At 32.9% G+C, this 12,749-nt stretch overlaps 1 protein-coding gene across 1 annotated transcript in view; it reads right to left on the reverse strand.

The window, feature by feature from the left end:
* LOC129004634 (uncharacterized) overlaps window positions 1–12,749 on the reverse strand; it is a 171,319-nt gene that overhangs the window by 93,715 nt on the left and 64,855 nt on the right. Inside the window, exons 15-19 of the mRNA XM_054433182.1 lie at window positions 11,990–12,387; window positions 8,640–8,679; window positions 6,838–7,268; window positions 3,313–3,417; window positions 107–158 (exon numbers count right to left, since the gene is read on the reverse strand). Of these exons, the coding sequence (XP_054289157.1) occupies window positions 107–158; window positions 3,313–3,417; window positions 6,838–7,268; window positions 8,640–8,679; window positions 11,990–12,387 (1,026 nt within the window). The remainder of the gene's footprint in view (window positions 1–106; window positions 159–3,312; window positions 3,418–6,837; window positions 7,269–8,639; window positions 8,680–11,989; window positions 12,388–12,749) is intronic.

A 12,749-nucleotide genomic window follows, 5' to 3' on the forward strand; every position in this document is an offset into this window, starting at 1 on the left:
TAAATTTACCATATAATGGCTTATTTTACATAGGTTACATTAAAAACGGTTCCAGAAAAAATGGGGCTTAATTTTAATTGCATACTAAATATATAGTGAAACTTACGCTTTATAATATTCTTGCCTTCTATGTCAATGTTCTGGAGATGTCTAGTTTTCTGGAAAAAAAATTTACTCAATTAAAGTTACACATTCTAAAAATTATTCCAGAGATGTATGAGAATGACGAAGCCCAAAAGGTATATCTTTATATCCAAACGAATTCGTGGAGAACTAACTGAGTATAGAGTTTCAGAATAGACACTGGGCGCACACTGATCCAGCATTTCACCTGAATCAAAATATTGCACAACGCTTTGCTTCAAGTGTTTTCTTCTTTGCTCATCGAGTGTATGGTAGGTTCAAGCACGACGCAGTATACTGTATTTTCAAACAACAGAACTTCATTATTATTTGTTCATTCGCTTCTACAGTAGATCCTCAACATGTTTGACGAGGAAGTCAACGTTGCCTTTACTGTATGGCAGGTTTTACAAATGCTGGACCCAGAACAAAGAAAACATTACGTTCGCCCAATCAATCAGGTGACAGACATTAGGTCTTTCTTCTCAGAAATTAAATCAGATCCAGGATAATTTTACAATTAAAATTTTTGAATATGAGTGAAATGAGAGTGGTCAGTGAGAATTAAGAATATAATAATGTGTGATGTGTGAAATTAATATGATTTTTTATGAAATTATAAATCACAGTTTGTTATATTACATATTTTTGTTTATTTGGACATGCTGAATAACGTGACAAAGTTTGTTCATATGGACTCTCCTATTAAGTCCAATGCTTTTCTTCAAAGTAGCCATGAAATCCACTCGAAATGCCTCCCAACCCGGTACGGAAATCAATAGTTTTATTTAATACTGTACGGGTTGTTTCATAAAATATCAAATATAAAGCAGTTTTACAGTATATAGTAACCGCAAATAAATAATAATTAAAACTAGCTGTTATACCCACGGGCTTCACCCCGTTTGACTGCATTAGTATTAGTAAGACAGCATATGTAATCTTTGGTAAGACTATTGACTGATTAAGTTAAGCTGAAATAAACAAAACAGAATACAGTTATACAAACAAATAATCACATCTGATTTTAATAAGGTATTAAGTGAAAGAATAACAAACAAATAAGTACAGCTGAGGTATTTTGAACATTAGGTCTATGGAAAGTTCCCTTTAGAAAGGAGTTACAACCATTAAACAATTAAAGAGCAATTTATGAAATAATAGATAGTTTTGCTTAAGGTTTCTCGCCATGACGAACATTTTAGGTATATGATTTATAGGGGTGTGACTTGTAGTTTTCTCAAAAGTTCATCGGTACTTTGGGATTTTTATATGGATGTCAGTAATTAATTTTTTCTTGTACACTAGTAATCTTGATACTGAGGTCAGTTAATGTTTGATTCATCAAATGAATGTCATACACAGCTGGTATGGTGAAGGTCTAATGTTGGCCAGCTGACTTATGCCACAACACTTGTCATTGAGAAGAAAACTATACAGGGTGATTGATATAAGTGTGCCAGTCGTTTTATTCGATAACTATAAGAGATATCAAAATACCCCCGCCGCAGCAAACCTGCAGACTAAGCGAATTTCCATTTGACTTATTTGATTTACACTGAAATGTCTACTTACAAATATAACATTTATTCCCGATTTAAATAGAATTAGTTTAACAAGTACTTAGGTTTGCTGCATCAGGGAGGGTAAAACTTTTTTGTTTTGTAAAATGTTAATAGTTGGTAAGAAATAAAAACATTTTCCAAATTTGATCAAAATATGTTCATAAACAAGCAAACTACAACAGTTTACTTATTCTCCATAAGAATAACATGGGAATTTTAAATTTACAATTTTTTGGAATTTTCTCCGTAACCATTAGGCGCATAATAACGCTACAATATACTAAATTATTTGTTTTTTTAAGCTCTACAAAATGGTTTGGAAAGAAATTGCAACATTTTATGTTTTTTGGGTCAAAAATGGGAAAAACCTATTTTTACCCCATAAAACCCCCCGTAAACCCCCGTTCCCATGGTCCGATCATGCTGGATCGCGAACTCGTTCGAATAAACGTAGGTTTACACGTTTGAACCAAATTTCATCAAAATCGGATCATTTTTGCTCGAGTTATCGTGCTAACGGACACATATATATATATATAAATATATATATATATATATATATATATGAATTTGAACGGATGGTGTTTTTGGCCTCTAGGGACCTCAAAACGAAAAAAAAAATCGGTCCCGCGTCCAGGTCTTACCATGAGTACTACGGTAATAGCTTATTCCCTATATGGGAAATCGCTAAAAAGTTAAAAATGGTAAGTGCCTTGGATTTTTTATTTAAAAAATTGTAGTCAAGTCAAAAAAATTATTTTAGCCACCATTTTTCCAATATGGCCGCCAACTTTGATTTTTCTTATGGAACACTCTGTATTTTATTATGTATTCTGGTAGAAAATGTAATTTTAAGACGATTTTATTCTAGTGATTTTTTTCATAAACCTAACCGTTTCAAAGATAATAATGGTTAAAGTTTTGAAATTTCTGCTTGAGAAAGAGTTTCAAAAAAGGCCTAAGCAAGCATGCCAGCTGTTTTATTCGAAAACCATTCAAAGTTTCACAACTTAAACCATTATTATCTTTGAAACGGTTAGGTTTATAAAAAAAAACACAAGAATAAAATCGTCTTAAAATTACATTTTCTACTAGAATACAAAATAAAATACAGGCTGTTCCATAAGAAAAATCAAAGTTGGCGGCCATATTAGAAAAATGGCGGCTAAAATAATTTTTTTGACTTTACTACAATTTTTTAAATAAAAAGTCTAAGGCACTTACCATTTAACTTTTTTTGATATCTCTTATGGTTTTCGAATAAAACGGCTAGCACACTTATATCAATCACCCTGTATAGAGGGTATATTACACTCACAGTTTAGGTGATTTTTACTGACATTTTATAACCACTTTTTATAATTACTACCATTTTTTAAATTAGTCTTAAAATGTGTACAATAATTTATGACCAACTTATTTCTGACCGTGATATTGCAAAACACCAATGAATGAATTTTGGAATAGTGAAATTTAGTTTTAAGTTAGCAATTATAGAATCAATAATGAGTATTCAGAGATATCCGTACACTAGCTTTAAATCACAGAATACGCTTCATAGAGCCGTCTTAGTTGTTATAACTGCACATCTAAAGTTGATAATTACAACCTAAAATATACTTGCCTGTAATGACTGTTGTTGAGTCTGTGTAAGTGCTGAGACCTGATTCTGGTTTTGGTCATTTGCAGGGTTGTCTTTGTCTTCTGGTTGTAAAGGCTCGAACGGAGACTGGGGTCCAACAAACATATAGTTTACTCTTTTTATTAACGAAAATTACTTATTTAATAATTTTTATTGATTCTGGATGATTGCCTTGATCCAAAATAAAACTTTTAAATTTAGATATTTTTATTTTTTTAAATATCCTTTTAAATTCAACTGTTTGAATTAAAAAGATTCACTTTGCCGCATGGTTTGCTTACTTTACAGCACTAGTGTGGTAAAGTAACGGACCAGAGGGAATGTTTCAAGGAGTAAAATTGTAATGCTAAAACGCCAACTTGTCAGCTGGTAACGTCCAATTCAATTGTCGACCTCCCGACTTCTACTGAAAACTCAAACATAACGTAAGAATTATTGAACCAAACGATTTGCAAACCAAGAGTTTCAGGAAAGTTAATTAAAAGATCTTAAAAAAGGCACATCAGTCCTATATACGAAATAGAAGTAAGGGCTTGAACGGTTTGTACTAATCTTTTACCACCTAAATTAACATATTATTTTCCAAGTTACGCAGCTTTCCAAGTGACGAAAAAATAATAAGTTTGCAAAAATGTTTATTGATTCTTTTTCACTGATAATGTTAATAATTTAAGAGAAATTTTAATTTTATTTGTTTTAATTTAAATTTGGTAACTAAACTGTGTCCATACATTCAGTTTTGCCACAAATGTGCAATATTTGTCTATTTTGTACATGAAACAGTACTTAGGGTGTCTTGCAACCATATGAACAAACTTTGGCACGTTATTCAGCACGTCAAAATAAACAAAATACCCCCGTCGCAGCAAACCTGCATACTAAGCGAACTTCCATTTACCCGGCTTGATTTCTACTAAAATATTCCCTATAAATTTTCAGATTTATTTCCTATTTAAATAACATTAATTTTAGTGAGTAGTTAGGTTTGCTGCTACGGGGAAGATGTTGAGGTGTGTTTTTTCAATTGAAATATTGATAGCTTAGTATGAAATAAACCAAATTGCCAAATTTGATTAAAATATATCCATAAACAAGCAAACTAGAACAGTTTATTTATTCTCCATAAGAATAACATGGGAATTTTCTCCGTAGTCAATGAACATTCAATAACACTTCAATATACTAAATTGTTTGTTTTTTTAAGCTCTTCAAAATGGTCTAGAGATAAATTTAGAAATTTAAAGTTTTTAGGGTCAAAAATTAGAAAAACCCATTTTTACCCCATAAAACCCCCCATAAAACCCCGTTCCCATCGTCCGATCATGCTGGTTCGCAAACTCGTTTGAATAAACGTAGATTTACACGTTTGTACCAAATTTCATCGAAATCGGATCATTTTTGCTCGAGTTATCGCGCTAACGGACACACATATATATATATATATATATATATTAATTTGAACGGATGTTGTTTTTGGCCTCTGGGGACCTCAAAACGAAAAAGTAAATCGGTCCCGGGTCTAGGTCTTACCATGAGACCTACGGTAATAGCTTATTCCCTATATGGGAAATTCACTAAAACTGTAATATAACATGTGTCCATTCCGTTTTCGGTCCATCTGTGGGTATGTAATTTTTACAAAAAACATTCATAACTCCTTAACCACTTGAGCCACAGTGTTGGATTTTTTTTTATGTTCATCTTATTGACCAATATCTTTGTGAAAAATATCAATAAAAACTCGTGAACCGATTAAAATTGGCGGCTTTTAAAAATATTCGATGCCAAATTCCATGGAACCGTTAATTTTACAAAATATTTGCAAGTGATGTAAAATCTATTAAACGTTATGCCGGTTTCAAAAATATTTTATAAGCTTAGTTTGTACAAAGAATAACTGAGAAATTAGTTTTATGTCTTACCATACCTTCATCTTTCTCCGTTTAAACAATGTTATTCGTTGTACAAACTAAGCTTATAAAATAGACCAAGATATTGGTCAATAAGATGAACATGTTTACAGAATTTCAACAATGTAGCTCAAACAGTTAAGGAGTTATGAATGTTTTTGTAAAAATCACGTAGTAGACAGATAGACCGATAACGGAATGAGATAGGACACATGCTATATTACATTTCGTGTTTGTTTTGACATGCTGAATAACGTGACAAAGTTAGTTCATATGGTTGCAAGACACCCTGTAGTAAGAGTGCTGCTAGCAGTACATATTCCCTAAAAAAATTAAAAGAAATAATTTAGGTTATGAAGTTGTACAAACCTAATTGACAAACGATCGGAAAGGAGTGTAAACAACTCGCTTAATTAGCCTTTACGGCACTCGTAGAAGTTTTTGAGGCATTCACTAAGTCTCGTGCCTTAAATTTCTATTTGTGTCGTAGAGACTATCTTTAGGTGCTGGTTGCGTTAACAACTATTTACCATTATTGCATTATAAACAGTTTCTGAGAGACTTTAGAAGGAAAAAGATGCAACAAATTATTGCGAAAATAAATAACTAGAATAGTTTGTTTTAATGAGAAAAATTGTAAACTAAATATCAGCTGTTACGGTCTTATCTCGATCAAAATATTTTGGGAATTGCCTGAGTCCGCAGGTTTGCCATAATTTATCCCTATATCAGCCTTTAACGAAACTCATCACTATTTTACACACAGCCACACCTTTAACTCCAGGCCACGGTCTGGTAGAGTTGGCAACGTCGCAAGTAGTGTTGTTTAGCACCTGATGGCTGATGTCCCTTGATAACATGGCAAACAGGTGACAACAGCTAATTAATTCGCGTATAATTCATTAAAATTAAAATTTATAAACATAAATTTGTTATGAGATTGAAAATAAAAAAAAATAGAATTTAAAACGAAAGCAATATACAAGGTGTTTGGTAGTCAGTGGCAAATAATTTCAAGGCATTATTAAACACGCAAATTGCGATAAAAATACGCTATTTGGATAGTTATATCTCACTCCTACTTCCGGCAACAGCCATTTTTACAAATTTATTGACATTGCCTAATAAAATCTCATATTTTTCAACTTTTAAACTACATAATGATAATTTCAATTGCATTTTTAAAATTGAAATTAAATTTTTATCAGAACACGTATAATATGGTACAGCTTAACTCATTCAAAAGGTTATATTTTTATATTAAGGTATTAACACGATTTCAGCTTGCTGGGAATGAATTTCTCAAAATGTGTTTTTAATTCTAATTTACTGGCCTAAATAGTAAATGAGTTTATTTTGTATAATTTTATTCTAAACCTTAATAAGTGAATATTTTACGGAATAATATTGCTAGTTTTACAAAACGATTGTTGAATTATAATCGTTTACTTTGACGAACATTCCAATAACCACTCTGCCGGTGTGTTTCATTGATGTTATCCTTAATTATTCTCATAATTTTATATTGGTTAATTTAATTGTATGATTGGCTAAACTATAGCTTGGACCGTGGTATTTAAGCATTCCATTCCCTCACCTCTACGATACGCCATCCAGGTTTAGTGGTTGTTTGTATTTCTCCATTAGTGTCCTGTAAAGATCCCGTTGATTCTTCGGGCCAAAAGAAAAAGAATATCATGACATTCTCATTTGGGTCCTTTTCTTCGTCACACCCATAATACCAGCAATATGGTTCTTTCAGACGATTCCCATATTTTAATCTGTCTTCGGAGAGAATCCATTTGTTACCCTTAGTAGTGACGACCTTATACTCGTAAAATTGGTTTTGTAAACAATTTATGCCTGTTATTGTCCCAAATTTGACTCCGCTAGGAGAGGCAATTACAGAAATGTAGCTGTTTTCAATTTTGTAGCAACGAATCAGAAATCTTACGGACGCATTTGAATAAAACATTTTTTTGAAGTCCTTTTTTTTTAGCTCCTTGCCGTTAAAATAATCTTTTTCATCTGAAAAAATATATAAAACAAATTCAATCGAAAAGTTTGTTAAATAAATGTTATGTCAATTAAGTAGATAAGCCGAGGAAAAAAATATTAGTAAAATAAAAAATAAATAAATATGAAATACGACCCAATTTTTTAAGGGCAGCTAGCAGCAAGTTTAAATTATGTATATCTACACTATCTAGGCTATGTTCAACAACTTTCCTCAGACTCACTGTGAACCACAGTCAACAGGAGTCGTTGATTGGTAACTGCAGAGATATTCATGTTTAATAGGTTTGGGACTATTGTGATACAGGGCAAATTACTCACTATGTTGTTTGCTTATGCCATTGGATATTGGATACTGAAGTAGACATCCCATCCATATGGACCAGCTGTCGAAAATTTTTTATTAAAAAAGAAAGTAGATGTGTGAGCCAATCAAAGAATGCACTAGTGTCTAAAATTCTAATTTATACCTTATTGTTTGTTGCTGACCACGTTGATGGATCATAACAATTGTTATAGCTCACCACAAGTCATACCCAATGTTTGACTTAACAAGTAAACAAGTTTGTAGGTGACTTGTGACTTGTAGTGCAATCTGTAGGTGACTCACACCAACTACGACGATTTGGATAAAAAATCTGGCTACAAATTTAACATGGGGATGGAATGTCTATATACATTCCATCCCCATGTTAAAGTTGTAGCCAGGTGTTTAATAAAATTTGTCTTAGTTGGTCTGAGCCACCTACAGATTGCGCTGATCTAAATTACTGATTTATGCCGATTACATGATGGTTTTTACCAAGTCAAACTGATGGAATAACTTATTATGAGCTATAGCAACTGTTGTGACCCAGCAACTATGTCAGTAACGAAAAATAAGGTACAAAATAGAGTTTTAGACACTAGGGCAATCTGTGACTGGCTCACACAACTACATTCTTTTTTTATTAAAAAAATGGCGACAGCTGATCCATATAGATGGGATGTCTTCGTTATACCTAAAAATATATCATTGACTGATATATTTTTATTGACTGATACTGCGACTAGCAGAAGTGACAATTTGGAACTTATTGTTTTATCTCAAGAGTATTACGATCTGTGTGTCATGCGTGCTTTGGTGTTGGAAATAAATGTGTTCTTATTTTTAATAAACTTGATCATGACATATTGTTTTATAAATTGTGGTTAATTTAGTTGTTGTTTAGATGCACAGCGGCTTCAATAAAATCAACGGCGTTATTTTAAAATTAAGCTGCTTGCCATTATTTTCAAGGGACCAAAATTGTCTCTTCTGGATCTTAACCCCGTTGCAAGGCACGGGTATAGCGGCTAGTTTTTTTTCTAAAATAATGAAATAAGTATGCAAGTTTTACTTACGTTTGAATGTTATTGGCTGACTTATGATTGTAAAGCCTGGCTGCAACGTAAAACTGTCATTAGACTCTAGTGTCAATCACATAATAGGTCTTTATCATAACACAACAAAAGTGCATAGTAGTGTTTAGGCATGTTTCATGGAATTAAAACGGACTGTTTAATAGTTAATACAGTTAGTTTAAACACCATCAAGATAACTAAATGTTTTCTAGGTTATTAGTATATAGTAGTTATTAGTAATATTAACATATTAACATATTAGTTATTAGTATTAACAGATATTACTGTTTATACATTATTGACCGGAGTGTGCCAAGCTCTTATAGGCTAGGCATATTAGGAATATAAGTGACAGTTAGCGGAAAGTTTAGGTACAGTCCTAATCATCACTTTTCTTTATGTTTTTTGGGTCGCTGAACACGAATATGAGGTTTGCTGACAGATATTTTGCCCGGAACATTGGTTATTTTGTGAAAAACCTTCAAATTTGGGCACATTTTTTGGTTCTCTTGGCAAATCTCAGTAAGTATGGGGTTTTGAGAAAATCCTGCTTTGTAAAATTAAAGATGACAAAATTTACTACAAGTTTCCTATATAATGTTTGTTTCTACGACGAACCGTTTTGCCACTAGAGCACATTCAAAAAGGCCAGAAGTACAAAAAAATTAAAAACATTGCTAAATGCTACCGTTTTACATTACGTTTCCATGGAAACAACCCATGTTACGATAATTTTAACTATTTATTCATGATAACAAACTGAAACACACTTAAAAATACCCCCGCCGCAGCAAACCTGCAGACTAAGCGAATTTCCATTTCCCTGATTGGATTTATACTAAAATGTCTCCTTAGAAATATCACATTTATTCCCTATTTAAATAAAAGTTTAAAGAGTACTTAGGTTTGCTGCAACAGGGAGGGCAAAGAGGTGTTTTTTGTAAAATGTAATAATTTAGTATGAAATGAATGCATTTTCCAAATTTGATCAAAATATGTTCATAAACAAGCAAACTACAACAGTTTACTTAGTCTCCATAAGAATAACATGGGCATTTTAAATTTACAGATTTTTGGAATTTTCTCCGTAAGAAGGACAAGAAGTGTTTTAGTTCTTCATCAGAATTCTTAGCGATGCTGATACGTTGAAACAATGTGTTGGGGTTTACGGGTAAGAATTCTCTACTTTCATCGCGTTATTTATTATGGCAAGTAGCTGGACACGGTCTACTCGTCTGAATTTGACGTTACCAAAGTTAATTATCTACAACTCTTTTAATGTATTTCATCCTTTTTTCTCAACCACTATAGCAGTCAACCCTGTGGCCAGCAACATCCCTGTGCTGAGAAAATAAATGGGGGTTTTGTGGGAACAGGAAATGTTCCAGCAAGTCAGTCATACATCTTGGCATAGATTTTAGATTTATCAAGTGTGTTTCAGTTCATTATCATGAATAAATAGTTCAAATTATCGTAACATGGGTTGTTTCCATGGAAACCCAATGTAAAACCTTTGTAAAACGGTTAGGGGTTATTTTTATTTTTGGTTTTACATCGGACTATGGGAACAGGGATTTATGGGGGGTTTTATAGGGTAAAAATGGGTTTTTCCTATTTTTGACCATATAAACTAAAAAAAATGGCTGCGATTTCTTTCCATACCATTTTGTAGAGCTTAAAAAGCAAATAGTTTAAGCGTTTAAGTTAAAGCTTTGTTATGCGCCTAATGGTTTCGGAGAAAATTCCAAAAATTTGTAAATTTAAAATGCCCATGTTATTCTTATAAGGACTAAGTAAATTGTTGTAGTTTGCTTGTTTATGAACATATTTTGATCAAATTTGGAAAATGGATTCATTTCATACTAAATTATTACATTTTACAAAAAAAACCTTTTTGCCCTCCCGGTTGCAGCAAACCTAAGTACTCGTCAAACTTTTATTTAAATAGGGAATAAATGTGATATTACTAAGGAGACATTTTAGTGTAAATCCAATCAGGGAAATTGAAATTCGTTTAGTCTGCAGGTTTGCTGCGGCGGGGGTATTTTTAAGTGTGTTTCAGTTTGTTATCATGAATAAATAGTTAAAATTATCGTAACATGGGTTGTTTCCATGGAAACGTAATGTAAAACGGTAGCATTTAGCAATGTTTTTAATTTTTTGTACTTCTGGCCATTTTTAGTGTGCTCTAGTGGCGAAACGGTTCGTCGTAGAAACAAACATTATATAGGAAACTTGTAGTAAATTTAGTCATCTTTAATTTTACAAAGCAGGATTTTCTCAAAAACCCATACTTACCGAGATTTGCCCGAATAACCAAAAAAAGTGCCCAAATTTTAAGGTTTTTCACAAAATAACCAATGTTCCGGGCAAAATATCTGTCAGCAAACCTCATATTCGTGTTCAGCGACCCAAAAAACATAAAGAAAAGTGATGATTAGGACTGTACCTAAACTTTCTGCTAACTTTCCTAATATGCCTAGACTATTAGTCGTCAACTCTCGTGCATTTCGTAATACGCAAACTCCGCCTAGACGGCTGAAGCAATTATTTTCAAATTTCGCATGGCGATAAAGACTATATCAGTGAGTGCTAAAATCGATATGGCGTTAAACAAATTCTCTATGGAATCCGCCTACAGGCTCTCAAAATTTCAATGTAATCCTTGGAAGCAGTATTTTACACATGAACAAAAAAGGCATAAGAACAGCTGTTGACTTTAAGGAATGATTGTAACTGTTATCACGGATAATAATAGTAAACTGTAATAGTAAAATGTATGGCTCGTAAACATAAATCAATTATGTCATTAGCTTGAACCAATAATAACAAAACGTATGGTTTGAGCGATAATACAAACATATTTGCATCCGGGCTAGTGACGTCAAATGCCGTTTCTGTTCTAATATTCTTGCTGCTTGATTAATTCTTGGTTTAAGTTGACTAGGTATATTTATACCGGGTGAATACAAAGTCAAGAGCCCCCTCTCTAATATTTTTCTAAGTAAATATACAGAGATATCCTTTTGGTGGTCATGCAACCTTAGAAGGAAGTTTTATTTTATGATTGTAAAATTGTTGAGCGTCCCCCATAACCCCTTATGGGATTTGGGGGGCAACTCAAAACTTTTTAAATGTAAACCCCCATCAAGCGACACCTCATTTTGAAGTGTTTACAAAAACTTAAAGAATGGTGAAAACCAGAGTTCGCTATCTCTTCTCTATCCAAAATGGTAGCCAATATTACCATTACGAACCAATATTACCATTGATTTTCCACAACATTTGACGGGCTACCATTTTGGAGCGTGTATCCTTATCTACTCAACAACGTTGTTCAGATTTCGTACCTCTGACCACCTCGTTTCCTCCTTTGGCTTAGCTTCGTCAATGTTAAGTCTGAAGTTTTGCGACTTGCAAGTGACGCATGCGTCGTAACGACACCACCTCGGCCCAACCTGGATTCCAACAGACAAGTAATCTTCAGAGAGTCCTTTCCATGAAGACACGTGCAACTTTTGAAGATCGCTTTTAGATGAACATTCCAATCGTTTAACTTCAACGGAAAATAAAACCAAATCTTCTCCTCTCAGTAGGATTTCTGAAGAATAAAACTTTCCGTCATTGTCTTCGTAGCATTCTAACTTTACTGCGAATTTTTTCGTCATGGCTAAGTATGTTATTTTCTTATTGCTCGATTCTTGTGTGTTCTTGAGTTCAGGTACTTTCTTAAAAAGTATGTCCTTCTCTAAAAAAAAAACAAACGAAAATGTATTATTTGGGAATAGATTAGGCCTACACAACGTTGTTCAGTGATGCATTTTCTTAGTTACACTTGAGATTTTGTGTAGGCCTGATAGAGTGAATGCTTGGTTAACTCATTGACAAGGTAGAAAAATGTAAGGGAATAAATAAAATAACTAAATAATTGAATTATGTAACCCCAGGAAAAAGGGAGGAATGTGTTACTTCAGATATTGCTTCGAATCATTTAACATCAACCACTACAAAGCAAATTGCATACAATGTGGTAAACCATATTTATTTCAAAATATAAAACAGTAAAATTTAGGTAACCATAACCCATTCTTTTGAAATCCATAATACCAT

The sequence above is a fragment of the Macrosteles quadrilineatus genome, unplaced genomic scaffold (genome assembly GCF_028750875.1).
Source record: "Macrosteles quadrilineatus isolate MER2022 unplaced genomic scaffold, UCM_ALF_1.0 Scaffold_10__1_contigs__length_6754688, whole genome shotgun sequence".
Lineage (NCBI taxonomy): Eukaryota > Metazoa > Arthropoda > Insecta > Hemiptera > Cicadellidae > Macrosteles > Macrosteles quadrilineatus.